The sequence below is a fragment of the Salmo salar genome, chromosome 09 (assembly GCF_965601325.2).
Source record: "Salmo salar chromosome 09, fSalSal1, whole genome shotgun sequence".
NCBI lineage: Eukaryota > Metazoa > Chordata > Actinopteri > Salmoniformes > Salmonidae > Salmo > Salmo salar.
In genome coordinates, this window is record NC_138299.1 from 75,176,613 (window position 1) to 75,194,639 (window position 18,027).

General features: G+C 45.1%; 1 protein-coding gene across 7 annotated transcripts in view; it reads right to left on the bottom strand.

Annotated features, from left to right (window-relative positions):
- LOC106611741 (disks large homolog 3) overlaps positions 1-18,027 on the bottom strand; it is a 137,983-nt gene that overhangs the window by 19,798 nt on the left and 100,158 nt on the right. For 3 of the 7 annotated variants that reach the window (XM_082955905.1, XM_082955906.1, XM_014212267.3), the window contains 3 exons: positions 15,834-15,993; positions 2,436-2,631; positions 1,678-1,780 (listed from right to left, as the gene is read on the bottom strand). In XM_082955905.1, the coding sequence (XP_082812031.1) occupies positions 1,678-1,780; positions 2,436-2,631; positions 15,834-15,993 (459 nt within the window). Of the gene's footprint in view, positions 1-842; positions 1,163-1,677; positions 1,781-2,435; positions 2,632-5,921; positions 6,423-15,833; positions 15,994-18,027 lie in introns of those variants that run through there. The other 4 variants (XM_014212272.3, XM_045723912.2, XM_014212275.3 and 1 more) reach the window with 3 other exon arrangements.

Below are 18,027 nucleotides of genomic sequence, written 5' to 3' on the forward strand. Positions count from 1 at the left end.
CTGCTCCATTCTGGTCAGGGCTATAAGGATGCAGTTAATGTCAAAGTGAGGTCAACAGTTGCATGTTACAGTCGCGTCCGGAGAATCTTTGCGTTTTAATTAACGCTAAACTAATGATCCTAACCGGCTACGAGAAGCACTTCAGACATTAGCTGCACCCCGTCTACTCTGACCACACCTCTCAGCGTCCACCTGTTTGTCATCTAATGAGACATTTCTTATCGCTAAATCAATAACACTGACAAGAGTAACGTTAGACTGCTAACAATCTACTTTGGACAGTAATTTACTAACTCGTTCACTATAATGCAACATTTATAACTAACGTTACCTAGCTACTAAACCTTTAGAGAACCTCTGACATTATTGGTTGAATAGTAACGTTAACACGCTAGCTAGCTTGATAACGTCCTCAAATCATTTGACTAACGTTACCGTAGCTAGCTAATTTACCTAACTGCATTTGGTGGAAACTGGCGAGCTATGGGCACATAACTAACTACTATAGTTAGTTAGCTACAAATACAATCTAAATTATAGCTAATTCCAAACGGATCCTAGCATCTGGTTAAACTAAGAAGAGTTTACCAAACGGCGCAAACAGGAGCTAATCCACGGCGCAGGTTAAGCTTGGTGGCAAGATAATACTTTGTTTGCCCCGTAACTTGGTTGTGCAACAACAGAAACCCATATAATGGCAAGTTACTGTCGTTAACCGATCCCCAAAAGCTTGAATGCCGACAAATGTTACAGTAAATGTTCTTGATTCCACTGTATTCTCCACCCTCTTTCCTGTAAATGGGAGCGCGCGGGACAACAACTGCTCCGGTTAATTTCCTCACCTCTGTTCAGTGCAATGCTGTGTTACTTCGCAGCCAGTGGTATCTGATCCTAACATCCAGCCGACTGTGAATTCGTGCCCATCCCCCATGCACATTTGTGTGTAGCTGAAGAAGTTCAAAAGTTCCTCCACCTTTCCGTTCTTCTCCCTAGTATATCCTCGTGCCCCTCTGCCTGCCCTCACTCCAGTTTGTTTTGTTTCCGTTTTCCTTCCCTAGTACAGTGGAAAGAAGGACAACAGCCAGTCCTCCGGTTGCCTGCCGCGCAGTTGTCTCTCCACTTCAGCCTGGCTCTACAGCGAATGTATTCATGTGAGCGGAGCCCCTGAACATGAATCTCGGCCCAGTCAGCCAATCACAAGACGCTCTGTAGTCTACTGTCCTCATTTGCGAACCAAGACTCTCTTCAAGATAACTAAGACAGACCAGGTAAGGGCTTGCATGTAGCCTAGCCTACACTACAGCAGTAGTTTCAACACTTGGGACATTTACATGTCACATGGTTCTGAAAGATTGGTTTTGCTTTATTGTAAATATTTACATTAGTAGGTCTACACTTCAAAGTAAGAAATACAAATACTGTAGAGGCTGGTTTGCTTAATAACTTGATCACCTGTGTGCCCCTCATCTAGCACAGTCCTCTGTAAGACTGAGATGATTATTCAGCACATCTGTTCCACAACAAAGATCAAGATAAAGAAGGAGCTGTTTGTGCGGTTGCCAGCAGCCCCCTTACTGCACATAAACAGACCTTTAGTTGCTTTGGATGACAGCAACTAAAATGTAAAGTGTGTGGGGTAGGTAGGTTTGGGTTGAGAGAGAGCAGAGAAACTCCTACCTTCTGGTCGGTACTGGGCGATGATGGTGACCGTCTGGCCGGCCCTCTTCAGCGCTGCAGCTGCCTGCTCGTGGGTGGCGTTCCGCAGGTTCACACCATTCACCTGAGACACACAGCAGAGGGCAGAACCTCAACCATGGAGCCTTGATTGACAGGTCAATGGACCAACCAGCACTGTTCCTCACAGAGCTATTGAGCCAACAAAGGAATAAGACTACCTGGCTCTGACATAAGGATGTGGAGGAGAGCCTCATCCTGTTTATCCTCTCCTGGATCACCAGCTGGATGATCAGTTTTCAATTAGTGGAGGTATGATCTTGGCATGATGAACAGTTTTGTGACTAGAGAAAATGGCTGATTCACAATCCAATGAGGACCATTGAGCAGATGTGCCCTCCTGAAAGGTACTTATTTGTCATCAATGGGGGGCCTTGCATTAGCTATAAGAGATTATTGGTTTAAATGAGAGCTGTGACCTTGACTGGAAGATGGTCCAATGGTCTCTTTGGATTACTTTGATCCCATGCTGCCCAATTTATCATATTTATCCTGTTACCACTTTGGGTCTACTCCTCTCTCCATTGTTATTGTCTATTGGTAAAGGCAAGTCTTAGATGGTAAATCTTTAGTGCTAAAACACCTTATGCACTAATACTGTATACGCTATGCAACTTGCAATACATTTTAAAGCAATGTGTAAACCCTGCAACAGGTTGGCTGGCTGGTTAGTTAGTTGCCAGGACCGGTAAGCCACTGACCGAGAGGATGCGGTCTCCCCTTCTGAGCTCTCCGCTCAGGTCTGCTGGTCCTCCGGCCAGGATGAAGGAGACAAAAATGCCCTCTCCATCCTCGCCGCCTACGATGTTGAAGCCCAGCCCCGTGGAGCCCTTGTGCAGCAGCACCTTCCGCGGCTCCCTGCCAAACAGAGCAACAGCGTCAGGGCGCGGGGCGGGACTGGGAGAACAGGAGAGAGGCAGAGACAGACAGAAAGAGGGAGAGAAGTGTCTGGTTTATTAATTTGACCGTAAAAATAAGAAAAAAATAACAAAACTTGATGCACATCATGGAGGATAACACACAGTCTGGGACTTATTTACATTGTGGTCCTCTTGAGACAAGATGGCTAGGCAAGATCGGACATGGTTGAACACAGTATGACAGAGAGATAATAAAACATAAAAACAAAGAAGAACATTATCTCATTGCAGTTACATCGTAGGGTACATTCATATGGGCACAGAAGACAAAACTGTTTTTTACTTTATTTTTAAAGCTTCCCAGAGAGGATGTTATTTTTATGGGCAGAGGCAACTCATTTCACTCGGAGGCTCCAATATACAAGAAAGTACCTTTCCCAGCATTACTCCTGAACCTGTATAAGCACACACTAGCAACACCTTGATTTGGTGCTGTGGTTGTGTGCATCCCTAACATGGGGAAAGTGGTCATTCAGATATATGGGTACAGAACCATAAATCCTCCTGTAAACCAGACCCTGTCTAATCTGGGACACCCTGATTAAACCAGATCCAGTCTAATCTGGGACACCCTGATTAAACCAGACCCAGTCTAATCTGGGACACCCTAGCCTGAACAGGCAGCCAGTTGATTCCTGAAAACAGCCTCTGCCTATGTCAGTACATGGACTCACCTTCAATACTACCCTGATCAGCTTATTCTGGGCTATCTGGAGCTTCCCCTTCAGAAGCTTAGATAAGCCTCCAAACCAGGAAGTACTAGCACTGTCTAAATGGTATTGAATAAGGGCAGTGGCTAGCACTCTCATGGAGTCCTTATCAAGAAGCTTGGACATTTTAGCCAGAAACTTGGTCCTGGCATTAACCTTCCCTAGCACTTTAGTGGCCATGGTCACACCCCCCAAGCTTCAATTAAGGATGCATCCCAGGTAGCTAACAGAGGTTTTAGTGGTAGTAGGTTTTAGTAGTGGAAAGTGAGGGAGAGAATGAGAAGAGAGAAAGAGGGGGAGGGAGCGAGAAAGAGGGAAAGAAGAGAGAAAGATAGAATGGGAGACGGAGGTAGTTTAGGAAACAGCCCACACCAACATCTGTTTATACATGGCGCCAACTTGTATTCTGGAAAAGGTGACACATACATCTCTAATTTTGAAGTAAGTATACAATCTTTTGACTATACTGCCGCAGAGCATGAAGAGAAGCGCTTTCTATACATGTTTCAAAGTAAATACTTTCATATACCTTTGCAGGAAAGAAAATCCCAGCATATAAATGAGTAATACACATCATTCCACAAACGGAACCAAAAAAATTGAAAAAGGAAATGAAATACTTAGACGGCACTCTCACGGGTTGAACTACACTGGCAATAGGCATGTAGGAAGAACGTGGTGATTATGATCAGACTTCACCTCGAACAATGCTTTGAATTTCAAGGGACAACTGGGCCCACCAAGACATGCTGTCTGCATGAACAATTTGCCCCCTCGGGCACTGTTCCGTCTCACGCTCATGTGCTCACACACACACAATGAGCAGCCCCATGCTTGACTGCTCCTGCTGCAGCTCTGTTTTAGCTTTAGCTGCTGTGAGTCATCATCAGGCAGGCTGAATTCCAGACTGTGTCGGACTGAGGATCTCGAAGAGGCCAAACCACTGCGAGGGACCATCAAAAACCTTCTGAGAACATGCCTCAGATATAAGGCAAAGACACGCTTTGCAGAGGCTCTGGAAGCTTACACAGACACACACACAGTCGCCCCTCTCAGCAGAGCCCTCCGCATGGTTCCCATTAGTGGTCTTCACTCCCAGTACTCAGCCTGCGGTCCACAAAAACAATTCCTACTCAATCCCTAATGGCTTTGCTCTAAGTTGCTGAAGAGACTCTTTTTACATCAATGGGGGCCAAGACTGCATACAGTATATACTTTCCTAGCATTAGTCTTAGGGCCTGACTGAAAACAACTCTCAGTAAAACATGTGAAGAGGCATGGTAAGTTTTAAATGGTTTCACAAAGGTTGATTAACATTAATAAAAGGTACATAGACTGAATGGTACTTACATAAATACCTCACATTGATCTAAAACCCATATCAGCACATTCTGGATTGTTTCAAGAGGGTTGGAACCAAAATTATTTTCCAATTGTTCCGTTCCGAACAGAAACCCTTATTTTTTATGTTCCATTCCAGTGTTCCAACCAGAAAATAACGTTCTGAACTGGTTCGAACCCCCAAAAAAGTTATGGTTCCTTTGCGTTCTTTTTTAACCTGTGAAATCTACATTTTTACAAAATAGCTCATTAATTTACTTGGCCCATTAGTACAGATAGAGAAGCTTGCTATGGAATGTGTAAGCTACAGTAGTTGTTTGATTGGTCAGATAAGTAAAGGTGTGAGATGCGACTGAAATTTCACTGATGGGGAGAAAGCGAGAGAGAGAGGGGTAGACATGGAGGGGGCTTGGCTTGAAGCGCTGACATGATTTAGAATCTGTTTAGGCTATTACTAGCATTGTAACGTCACCAAATGACAGAATTATATACTAGACATTAGGAATATTTTGGGGATCAAAAAATAACATTATTAACCAGTTCTGTTCCAGAACACTAGAGATCACTTTCGTTTCCCGTTCCGTTTCTGTTCCTCCCCCAAAAATGCTGTTATTTTTCGGTTTTTAGTTCTGTTCCTTGAACCGGTTACAACCCCTGGGTACAATACCCTCCAAATATAATGCATTTCCTCTATTGAGAGTCCCTTAATTTAAGTTCATGCTCATGGCCTCAACCTAGAGCATACTGTATGACTAAAGCTTATTTGGCAGTGAAAGCCTGATGAACAATAGTAGCAGTGGAGTAGGTCTGGGTCTGAATAAGGCAGTATTTTTCAAATGACTGCATTAGGTTTGTTCCCACATGGGAGGGTGAGTCAGAGAGTCATTAAGCCCATACTGACCACATACACACACACTCTTCTTTCGGTCATCCAGCCACAATTCTGCTTAGCAGCGGCTCTTTTCTATATATCTTTCTAAAGGATGAATACCTTTTTGAAAAACGACATAACACTTACATGCACAATTGAGTAACAGACATGAGTATAACACATGAGAAATTATCTTTAAAAGACTTCATAAAATAGCAACAAGCAGCAAAAGAGGACCGTTGTACAAGCAGACCAGGAAGTATTTGATCATCCAGAGGAGCTCTATGTGCTCATTCTGAAAAGTCCCTCCCATTCCAACTCAGACACCCGCATCACCATGGTTACCTGAGGTTCCTATGTTTGCTCCTGATTGACAGTCGCTTCCTCAGCCGCTCGGGGTGAGCTCTCACAAACGACATGGAGGAGGAGATGTTCACCGTGAACATGGCGGCTACTGACTGTGGCACATTATTACTCAAACCCCAGGCATTATTACTTTAACTCCAGGGAGAAGTTACCTATACCTCTAACACCGCTCTCTATCTCTTGCTGGTGAGAGGAGCTCGGGTTGAGTCTCGCTGTGTCCCGACGGAATCGCAGGCTGTTGTGTGATGGGAAACAGCTCCACTTTGGCCTGTCAAACTCCACATCTCATCATCAGCAACAGGACAAGACTTAACCCTCACCCGCCCACACAGAGCAGACCAGAGACATCTCTAAAGAACAGAACCACATCCTACAGGAAACATCCAGGGTAGGTTCCCCCGTGCCAAGCTTCCTCCTCACGTCGCCCAGGCTTCCCTTGAGTGGCTCAGAGGGCTGTGTGTCACAGCAAAAGGTGACGGGAGTGGGATGTTGTCGGGAGGACCTCCAGACTACATGCTGTCCCTCATCGCTTATCTGACGGTGGTGTCCTGGGCCAGCCCACCCAGACGTAGCAACAGCACACCAGCATTCCTGTCCATCAGCCCAGCGCTCTGGAGATTAGGCAGACAGTCTCCCAGCAGCTCCCTGCTAATTTGTGATAGAATAAACAAGCTGAGGAAGTCGTGAACTTAACTTACAAACCCCTGACATCACATCCTCAAAGAATTGATGACAGTCAGGACCCGGAAATAACATAGAGGCCCAAAGTTGTCTTTCAGTAAAACGGCAGGATACAACTGAGGAGAAAATGTGAATAACCAAAGTGACAAGGAGCTTTGATTAAGTTATTTGAGTGTTGGTGGTCTCTAAGTAAAGGTGTGAGTTTGTTTTGTGTGCCAGCACACGTGTGTATGGAATCCTGATAACAGAAAAAAGGCTTAGGCAGTGAATTCCAAAGGTTATGAACACAGGGATCAAGCACTCCCTATCATATGACCTCCTCCCCCCCCTGTCTTGTCATCCACGGCAGGAATGTAAACAGTTATGGTGCTGTAAAACCTTTACTCTCTATGCCTGTCTATGGGCCTCTCTCCCCGTTCACCCCGTCTCTCTCTCCTTCTCTTTGGTTGTCTCTCTCTCTTTATATATCACTGCTCCAGCCATCCTCTTCCCCTCAGTGTTTTGGCTGAGGCTGTGAGGCTGAGGCAGCTCAGTCCTAATGCTCTGAATGGAGATGTGGGGTTCAGCAGGTCGTGCCTCCCCAGTGCTGTGCTGCTCTGCTGCTCTGCTCTGGCAGTCTGCCTCTCCTCAGCCCAGTAATTGGCTCTGCTTGGCTGATTAATAGTGGACACTGTGGACCGCCATTTTCCATGAACACAGAGAGACCAAGTCTCAGTGGAAAACATTAGCTCCCTCTCTTTCTCTCTGGCAGGATCACAAGCCCGTTGCGTGCAGGGCTGGCGTATACAGAAAGACTGCTCTCTCGTCCCTCTTTTAGTTCTCCCCTTCACATTCTCCAGTGGATTGTACCACTACTTCCTCCCACTCTCTCTTTCCATTTCATTCGAATTCAGGGGTGTTCAAACTTCTTCAGTGGGGACCCCCTTTTTTCTGCCAGTATTTCTGGGTACCCCATTTTTCCCCAAGGAATTTCTTGCGACCCCACCCCAAATCTAATGACACAACCTTAAATCTGTACATTTAGATTATTAACGACAACAAATAAATCTCAATTAATATAATTTTCATCTCTTATCAAAAAGAAAAATAAATAAATAAATACATTTACTCAAACGTTGTATCTTTCAAATGATCTTTCTCAAAAATGTTTATATTGTCCTATACAATAATCTGTACTCTTAATGTTTTGTTCCCAAAGAAATAAATAAATAAAAAACATTTTGACAACCCCACTGCAGTAGTGGGGCCGCGACCCTGACTTTGAATACCACTGTTCTAATTTGACATTGAAAAGAAAGTCCTCACTGCTTAGGCAACAGATGGTTAAATATATTTCAAGCCTCTCAGAGCAGCTAAGAATAAACCAGACGCAATGAATGATTAACAGTTTAGACTCACTCTGGAGTTCAACTGAACAATTTTTAATGTTTCTTTTTTTATTTACAAGGAGCAATGACGACTTTTTTCTAACCTTCCAGCTGTCTCTGTCCAGACTCACTCCTATCTGTGCTATGAATGGTTTCCAGTGGCCATCGAAGACCCTGCTGCTAATGTGTATAAATCCCTGTGATCCTCTCTAAAAGCTTATCAGGTCAAAGGTTGATCAGAATCCCGAGTGAAGAACAATGTCAAGTTACTGATTAGCTCACCTGCTGCAGGCTCTGTGGATTCCTGTTGTGTTTACAGTAGCTAGTCTCTGGGAAAACAGTCCTGGCCCATAGCATTCTTTACTCTGATAGTACCCAGTTACACAGTTCAGGTGGCAGTATTGGTAAGCTGAGACAAACACACACACATGAGCTGTTCACGAGGTCTCATTTAAAAAATATATTGTATCTCAACGAGGATTAATTCACCTGGATTAATAAAACTCACATAGCCTATAGCAGGGCTCCAACCCTGTTCCTGGAGAGCTACAGTCCTGTAGGTTTCCACTCCAACCCTAATCTAGCACACCTGATTCTAATAATTAGCTGTTTGGCAAACTGAATCAGTTTAGTTACTACTGGGGTTGTAGTGAAAACCTACAGGAGGGCAGCTCTCCAGGAACAGGGTTGGAGGGCCCTGGCCTACAGAAACCAAAGTGATACAGTCGTGGCCAAAAGTTTTGAGAATGACACAAATATACATTTTCATAAAGTCTGCTGCCTCAGTGTCTTTAGATATTTTTTTCAGATATCACTATGGAATACTGAAGTATAATTACAAGCATTTCATAAGTGTCAAAGGCTTTAATTGACAATTACATGAAGTTGATGCAAAGAGTCAATATTTGCAGTGTTGACCCTTCTTTTTCAAGACCTCTGCAATCCGCCCTGGCATGCTGTCAATTAACTTCTGGGCCACATCCTGACTGATGGCGTCCCATTCTTGCATAATCAATGCTTGGAGTTTGTCAGAATTTGTGGGTTTTAGTTTGTCCACTCGCCTCTTGAGGATTGACCACAAGTTCTCAATGGGATTAAGGTCTGGGGAGTTTCCTGGCCATGGACCCAAAATATCGATGTTTTGTTCCCCGAGCCACTTAGTTATCACTTTTGCCTTATGGCAAGGTGCTCCATCATGCTGGAAAAGGCATTGTTCGTCACCAAACTGTTCCTGGATGGTTGGGAGAAGTTGCTCTCGGAGGATGTGTTGGTACCATTCTTTATTGATGGCTGTGTTCTTAGGCAAAATTATGAGTGAGCCCACTCCCTTGGCTGAGAAGCAACCCCACACATGAATGGTCTCAGGATGCTTTACTGTTGGCATGACACAGGATTGATGGTAGCGCTCACCTTGTCTTCTCCAGACAAGCTTTTTTCCGGATGCCCCAAACAATCGGAATGGGGATTCATCAGAGAAAACAACTTTACCCCAGTCCAATCCCTGTACCTTATGCAGAATATCAGTCTGTCCCTGATGTTTTTCCTGGAGAGAAGTGGCTTCTTTGCTGCCCTTCTTGACACCAGGCCATCCTCCAAAAGTCTTCGCCTCACTGTGCGTGCAGATTCACTCACACCTGCCTGCTGCCATTCCTGAGCAAGCTCTGTACTGGTGGTGCCGTGATCCCGCAGCTGAATCAACTTTAGGAGACGGTCCTGGCGCTTGCTGGACTTTCTTTGGCGCCCTGAAGCCTTCTTCACAACAATTGAACCACTCTCCTTGAAGTTCTTGATGATCCAATAAATGGTTGATTTATAGGTGCAATCTTACAGGCAGCAATATCCTTGCCTGTGAAGCCCTTTTTGTGCAAAGCAATGATGATGGCACGTGTTTCCTTGCAGGTAACCATGGTAGACAGAGGAAGAACAATGATTCCAAGCACCACCCTCTTTTTGAAGCTTCCAGTCTGTTATTCGAACTCAATCAGCATGACCGAGTGATCTCCAGCCTTGTCCTCGTCAACACTCACACCTGTGTTAACGAGAGAATCACTGACATGATGTCAGCTGGTCCTTTTGTGGCAGGGCTGAAATGCAGTGGAAATGTTTTTGGGGGATTCAGTTCATTTGCATGGCAAAGAGGGATTTTGCAATTAATTGCAATTCATCTGATCACTCTTCATAACATTCTGGAGTAAATGCAAATTGCCATCATACAAAATGAGGCAGCAGACTTTGTGAAAATTAATATTTGTGTCATTCTCAAAACTTTTGGCCACGACTGTATATTAAGATCTCTGCGTATGATTCCAGTGAGCTAGTAGTGTCAGATGGAGAGGGGAATGGGTCTGTAGCACCACTGAGGGCGACGCATTGCGGCGCGGATGGGCACAGGGCCGACGATACCGGCCCTCTCTCTCACCCTCACACCAGTGGAGGCTGCTGAGGGGAGGACGGCTCATAATAATGGCTGGGTTTGATGTATTTGATACCATTCCAGTTATTCCGCTCCAGCCATTACCACAAGCCCACCCTCCCCAATTAAGGTGCCACCAGCCTCCTGTGCCTCCGCTTTACACAAGAATTCTCAAACTTCAACAAACCCTGAGAATATAACCCTATGGAAATCCACCTGGGCTGCAGGGAGGTCTTTTTACATTTTTTCCCTTTATTTAACTAGGCAAGTCAGTTAAGAACAAATTCTTATTTTCAATGACGGCCTAGGAACAGTGGGTTAACTGCCTGTTCAGGGGCAGAACGACAGATTTGTACCTTGTCAGCTCGGGGATTTGAACTTGCAACCTTTCAGTTATCCAACCACTAGGCTACCCTGCCACCCCATCTCTCTCCTCTGACAGCAGGGAATCTGGATTGATCTGGACGTTGATCTACTCTGACTGGACTGGAAGTCTGTTGGCATGATGTCATCCATGACAACGTCCCTCTGTTTAGGTTTGAAGCAGACGTGACATACTGCAGAGCCCCTGGAAAACAGCGTAGGTCCATGGATGCGTTTGTAGACCAGGTCCATGTGTGTTGATTTATGTGTTGTCTGGGTGGGTATGCATGTATAAGTTGCATCGTGAGGGAGCCTGCAGTAACGTGTGTGTCTATGAGTCAGCACATTATGAGGGAATGTCTGAGTAGATCAGTGTGTTTGATTGGTGCTGGCAGCGTGGGCTGCCTGTGTGAGGGGTGAAGGGGGGTGGTGGACCTGGGTGCATGGCCTGGTTTTCCCAGAGTGCAGATGAATCATGACAGCTGCAGGAATGTCCGGCGTCTGCCGCTCCTCATTTGCTGCCCCGTGCCGGATCAGCCTCTCATTTCCCAGTACATTTATGGTAAGACCACGGCCCAGTGTTTATATTTACATAAGGACAGCAGCAGGCAAAGCATTCCTGTGCTGCAGAGCTGTCGTGTGTGTGTGTGTGTGTGTGTGTGTGTGTGTGTGTGTGTGTGTGTGTGTGTGTGTGTGTGTGTGTGTGTGTGTGTGTGTGTGTGTGTGTGTGTGTGTGTGTGTGTGTGAGATAACAGCCTCCAGTTACCCCTCCTCCCAATACTGTCTGTTCACTTTACCCCCACGGTCTATCTACAGCAAAACCTCACAAATACAGTGGCATGCACCCAGCAACATAAAGGCCTCCATGATGACATTGTGATTGATAAGGGAAGTGCAGACAGTGGAGTGGACATGCAACATGAATATACACTAAGTGTACAAAACATTAAGGACACCTGCTCCTTCATTTATATTTGAGTCATTTAGCAGATGCTCGTATCCATAGTGACTTACAGTAGTGAGTGCATACATTTTACATACTTTTTTGTACTGGTCCCCAATGGGAATCGAACCCACAACCCTGGCGCTGCAACTGAGCCATGCGGGACACCCCATTATACTTCCATGACATAGACCGACCAGGTGAAAGCTATGATCCCTTATTGATGTCACTTGTTAAATCCACTTCAATCAGTGTAGATGAAGGGGAGGAGACAGGTTAAAGAAGGATTTTTAAGCCTTGAGACATGGATTGTGTATGTATGCTAGTCAGAGGGTGAATGGGCAAGACAAAGGATTTAAGTGGCTTTGAACAGGATATGGTAGTAGGTGCCAGGAGCACCGTTTGTGTCACAAACTGCAACGCGGCTGGGTTTTTCACTCTCAACAGTATCCCGTGTGTATCAAAAATGGTCCACTATCCAAAGGACATCCAGCCAATTTGACACAACTGTGGGAAGCACTGGAGTCAACATGGGCCAGCATCCCTGTGGCTTTCGACACCTTGTAGAGTCCATGCACCGACGAATTGAGGCAGTTCTGAGGGCAAAAGGGTGGGGTGCAACTCAATATTAGAAAGGTGTTCCTAATGTTTTGTACACTCAGTGTATGACAACACATAAAACGAATCAACTAAACAAACACAGAGACAGGTAGATGACTTAAAATACACAAACATAAACCACACAGACACACACAAAAATTCTATCCATCTATCCACTGTAGAGGTTTTCAGTAGGGCAGCTAGGACAATGACAGTGCCTTGGCTGGGGACTCAGCTCTGGGTTAAACTCAGCTCCTGACAGATGGGATTGAGCAGCATGTGGGAGCGAGCGGCTCTGTCAGTCATACTCCTGTGGAGACGTGTGTTTCTGTGAAGGGCAGGTAGGACTCTCTCATCTTTAACTCTCAGTTAGCCGACTCTGCCTCGACCTCGCCTCAGGACTGGAGGGATGTTACTGTTTCTAATTCATATACATGATCAGTTTGATGACTGATCACATTTATTTAACGCTATTAGCACGTAGTATTTTCACTCTTAATTCACGTGAAATGGTATTTATGAACATTTGCAATAATTGAGTGACATCAGCAGAGTGCTTATACAGAAACCCAGCCTAAACCCCCAAACAGCAAGCATTGCAGATGTAAAAGCACAGTGGTTAGGAAAAACTCCCTAGAAAAGCAGGAAGCTAGGATGAAACCCAGAGAGTAACCAGGCTCTGAGGGGTGGCCAGTCTTCTTCTGGCTGTGCCCGGTGGAGATTATAAGAGTACATGACCATTAAGGCCAGATCGTTCTTCCAGCTATTCAAACATTCATAGATGACCAGCAGGGTCAAATAATAATCACAGTGGTTATAGATGGTGCAACAGGTCAGCACCTCAGGAGTAAATATCAGTTGGATTTTCATAGCTGAGCATTCAGAGGTCGAGAGAGAGAGAAAGAATTTACCAAAAAACAGAGCAAACTAGAATGCTATTTGGCCCTAAACAGAGAGTACACAGTGTCAGAATACCTGACCACAGTGACTGACGCAAAATGAAGGAAATCTTTGACTATGTACAGACTCAGTGAGCATAGCCTTGCTATTCAGAAAGGCCGCCGATGGCAGACCTGGCTCTCAAGAGAAGACAGACTATGTGCACACTGCCCACAAAATGAGGTGGAAACTGAGCTGCCAAATGTATGACCATATTAGAGACACATATTTCCCTCAGATTACACAGACTCACAAAGAATTCAAAAACAAATCTAATTTTGATAAACTCCCATATCTATTGGGTGAAATATGAGTGTGCAATCACAGCAGCAAGATTTGTGACCTGTTGCCACAAGAAAAGGGCAACCAGTGAAGAACAAACACCATTGTAAATACAACCTATATATAGAGCAAACTGCACGCCCACACGCACCATACAGTCATTGCCACGCACATCCCACATGCACACGCACTCTCTCTCACTCACGCACACACACAATAGCTTGGGTATTAAGGTGACTCTGTGCCTCTGGGGCTTTCAAATCAAGCTCTGTGAATGATGTTTCACTGTTTGGCCAAGACGTTGTAAGGCAGAACGAGGGAGTATGGGATGAGAGGGCTTCTTTGAGGTATTTGGGCTATACAGTGCCACCTCAGACAGAACTGAACCCTCCTTGCACAGCTAGTCAACCAGAGACAAACACATTGCCACACCATTGGGAGTCCCACTAAACTACATCTATCTACATACAGCGCCTTCAGAAAGTATTCAGACCCCTTGACTTTTTCACCATTTTGTTACGTTACAGCCTTATTCTAAAATTGATTCAAATGTTGTTATCTTTCTCATCAATCTACACACAATACCCCATAATGACAAAGCAAACATAGTTTTTTATAAGTATTTGCTAATTTATTAGACCCTTACTCAGTACTTTGTTGAAGCACCTTTGGCAGCGATTACAGTCTCAAGTCTTTTTGGGTATGACGCTACAAGCTTGGCACACCTGTATTTAGGGAGTTTCTCCCATCCTTCACTGCAGAACCTCTCAAGCTCTGTCACGTTGGATGGGGAGCGTCACTGCACAGCTATTTTCAGGTATCTCCAGAGATGTTCAATTGGGTTCAAGTCCGGGCTCTGGCTGGGCCACTCAAGAACATTCAGAGACTTGTCCCGAAGGCACTCCTGCATTGTTTTGGCTGTGTGCTTAGGGTTGTTGTACTGTTGGAAGGTCAACCTTTGCCCCAGTCTAAGGCCCCGAGCACTCTGGAGCAGGTTTTAAGGATCTCTCTGTACTTTATTCCGTTCATCTTTGCCTTGATCCTGACTACTCTCCCAGTCCCTGCCGCTGAAAAACATCGCCACAGCATGATGCTGCCACCACCATGCTTCACCGTCAGGATGGTGCCAGGTTTCCTCCAGACATGACGCTTGGCATTCAGGCCAAAGAGTTCAATATTGGTTTCATCAGACCAGATAATCTTGTGTCTCATGGTCTGAGAGTCTTTAGGTGCCTTTTGGCAAACTCCAAGTGGGCTGTCATGTGCATTTTACTGAGGAGTGGCTTCCATCTGGCCACTCTACCATAAAGGCCTAATTGGTGGAGTGTTGCTGTAAGGTTCTCCCATCTCCACAGAGGAACTCTGGAGCTCTGTCAGAGTAACCATCGGGTTCTTGGTCACCTCCTTGACCAAGGCCCTTCTCCCCGGATTGCTCACTTTGGCCAGGCGGCCAGCTCTAGGAAGAGTGTTGGTGGTTCCAAACTTCTTCCATTTAAGAATGATGGAGGCCACTGTGTTCTTGGGGACCTTCAATGCTGCAGACATTTGTTGATACCCTTCCCCAGATCTGTGCCTTGACATAATCCTGTCTCTGAGCTCTATGGACAAATTCCTTTGCTCTGACATGGATTGTCAACTGTGGTACCTTATATAGACAGGTGTGTGCCTTTCCAAATCATGTCCAATCAATAGAATTTATCACAAATGGACTCCAATCAAGTTGTAGAAAAATCTCAAGGATGCTCAATGCTCCTGAGCTCAATTCCAAGTCTCATAGCAAAGGGTCTGAATACATATGTAAATAATGTACTTCTGTTTTTTGTTTTTAATACATTTGCAAACAAATCTAAAAAAACAGGTTTCACTTTGTCATTATGGGGTATTGTGTGTAGATTGAGATTTTTTTTAAATACATTTTAGAATAAGGCTGTCCTGTAATTTTTTTGGGGAAAAAGTCAAGGGGTCTGAATACTTTCTGAAGGCACTGTGCTTATCACCAAAGAAAGCCACAACACCAACACCGGGGAATGCCAGGTAAAGCAATGGTCACCACACCAAAATCAAATAAGGAATATACTAAAGTTCATGACAAAAAGCCTTTTACTGCTCTCTCTGATGGCTCTGTTTTGTCATGAGACAGTGACTAACCCTAGATTGTAAAAAATACTATTAAACCTACATTCACATGGTGAAAACAATATAATACATTTTTGCGTGAATTTTACATGATATATTTCTGTAAAAAAGATGAATGTGCTGTACAAGAATGAGATAATAAGAAAACATGCAAAAATGGTACTGACCTGGTGAAGTCTTCCTCACCCAGCATGTGACGGGGGTCTGGGGAGTACCTGGAGGGCGTGACCTGGGGGGGCTGGCTGTAGACGGGCTTGGGCTCCATAGCTCCCATGTAGGCTATGCCTGAGTTGTGGCTGACGTGGTTGTCCACCATGGTGGGGAAGGCTGGAGGGAGGGCGGGGAGGGCCAGACCAGTAGATGGAAAGGAGGGATGATTAAAACAGTGGTCCACTGAAGGCCGCTGAAGGCCTGGGAGCACTCTTGCCAGGAGGGATCAACTCATACCACTATCATACATGTGACGATGCCTGTTTATGGCCCATAAAATACAGTATTCTCTCTACATTAGATTAGTCAGTGTGGGTAGTGTCTATACCTGAGTCCCCATATTTACATTCCATCATAGGGGGCTACAGTACTTATAACCCATGGGGGGCTACAGTACTTACAACCCATGGGGGGGCTACAGTAGGTATAACCCATGGGGGGGCTACAGTACTTATAACCCATGGGGGGGCTACAGTAGGTATAACCCATGGGGGGGGCTACAGTACTTATAACCCATGGGGGGCTACAGTACTTATAACCCATGGGGGGCTACAGTACTTATAACCCATGGGGGGCTACAGTACTTATAACCTATGGGGGGGTACAGTACTTATAACCTATGGGGGGTACACTACTTATAACCCACGGGGATACAGTACTTATAACCCATGGGGGGCTACAGTAGTTATAACCCACAGGGGGCTACAGTCCTTTTAACCCATGGGGGGCTAGAGTACTTATAACCCACGAGGGGCTTACAGTCCTTATAACCCACGGGGTGTTACAGTCCTTATAACCCATGGCTTTAAAAATCAACTGTAGATCATCTGACTATACTGTAGAACACAAGTGTCAATATCATTCCACGGAGCGCCGAGTGTCTGCAGGTTTTCGCTCCTCCGTTGTGCTTGATGGATGAATTAAGGTCACGAATTAGTAAGGAACTCCCCACACCTGGTTGTCTGGGTTTAATTGAAAGGAAAAAACAAAAACCTGCAGACACTAGGCCCTCCATGGAATGAGTTTGACACCCCTGCTGTAGACAAGACTGTCAGAGCTGCTTTAAGTCAGTATGAAGGGCTTGCCCAAACCATGGCAACCATACATACTAAACAACAACCTACTGTGCATTCGGAAAGTATTCAGACCCGTTGACCGTTTCCTCATTTTGTTACATTATAGCCTTTTCTAAAATGTATTTAAAAAAAATCCTCATCAATCTACACACAATACCGCATAACGACAAAGCAAAAACAGTTTTGGTAAAAAAAATATTTTTTAGCAAATGTATTAAAATTAAAAAACAGAATAACCTTATTTACAAAAGTATTCAGACGCTTAGCTATGAGACTCAAAATTGAGCTAAGGTGCATCCTGTTTCCACTGATCATCCTTGAGATGTTTCAACAACATGATTGGAGTCCACCTGTGGTAAATTAAATTGATGGAACATGATTTAGAAAGGCACACACCTGTCTATATAAGGAAGGAATTTGTCCATAGAGCTCAGCGACGGGATTGTGTCGAGGCACAGATCTGGGGAAGGGTATCAAAAAATGTCTGCAGCATTGAAGGTCCCCAAGAACACAGTGGCCTCCATCATTCTTAAATGGAAGAAGTTTGACTCTTCCTAGAGCTGGCCGCCCAGACAAACTGAGAAATCAAGGGAGAAAGGCCCTGGTCAGGGAGGTGACCAAGAACCCAATGGTAACTCTGACAGAGCTCCAGAGTTCCTCTGTGGAGATGGGAGAACCTTACAGAAGGATAACCATCTCTGCAGCACTCCACCAATCAGGCCTTTATGGTAGAGGGGCCAGACGGAAGCCCCTCCTCAGTAAAAGGCATATGACAGCCCACTTGGAGTTTGCCAAAAGGCACCTAAAGACTCTCAGACCATAAGACACAAGATTCTCTTTGGCCTGAGTGCCAAGTGTCACATCTGTAGGAAACCTGGCACCATTCCTACCGTGAAGCATGGTGGTGGAAGAATCATGCTGTGGGAATTCTTTTTCGGCAGCATTTACTGGGAGACTAGTCAGGATTGAGGGAAAGATTAATGGAGAAAAGTACAGAGAGATCCTTGATGAAAACCTGCTCCAGAGCACTCATGACCTCAGACTGGGGCGAAGGTTCACCTTCCAACAGGACAAT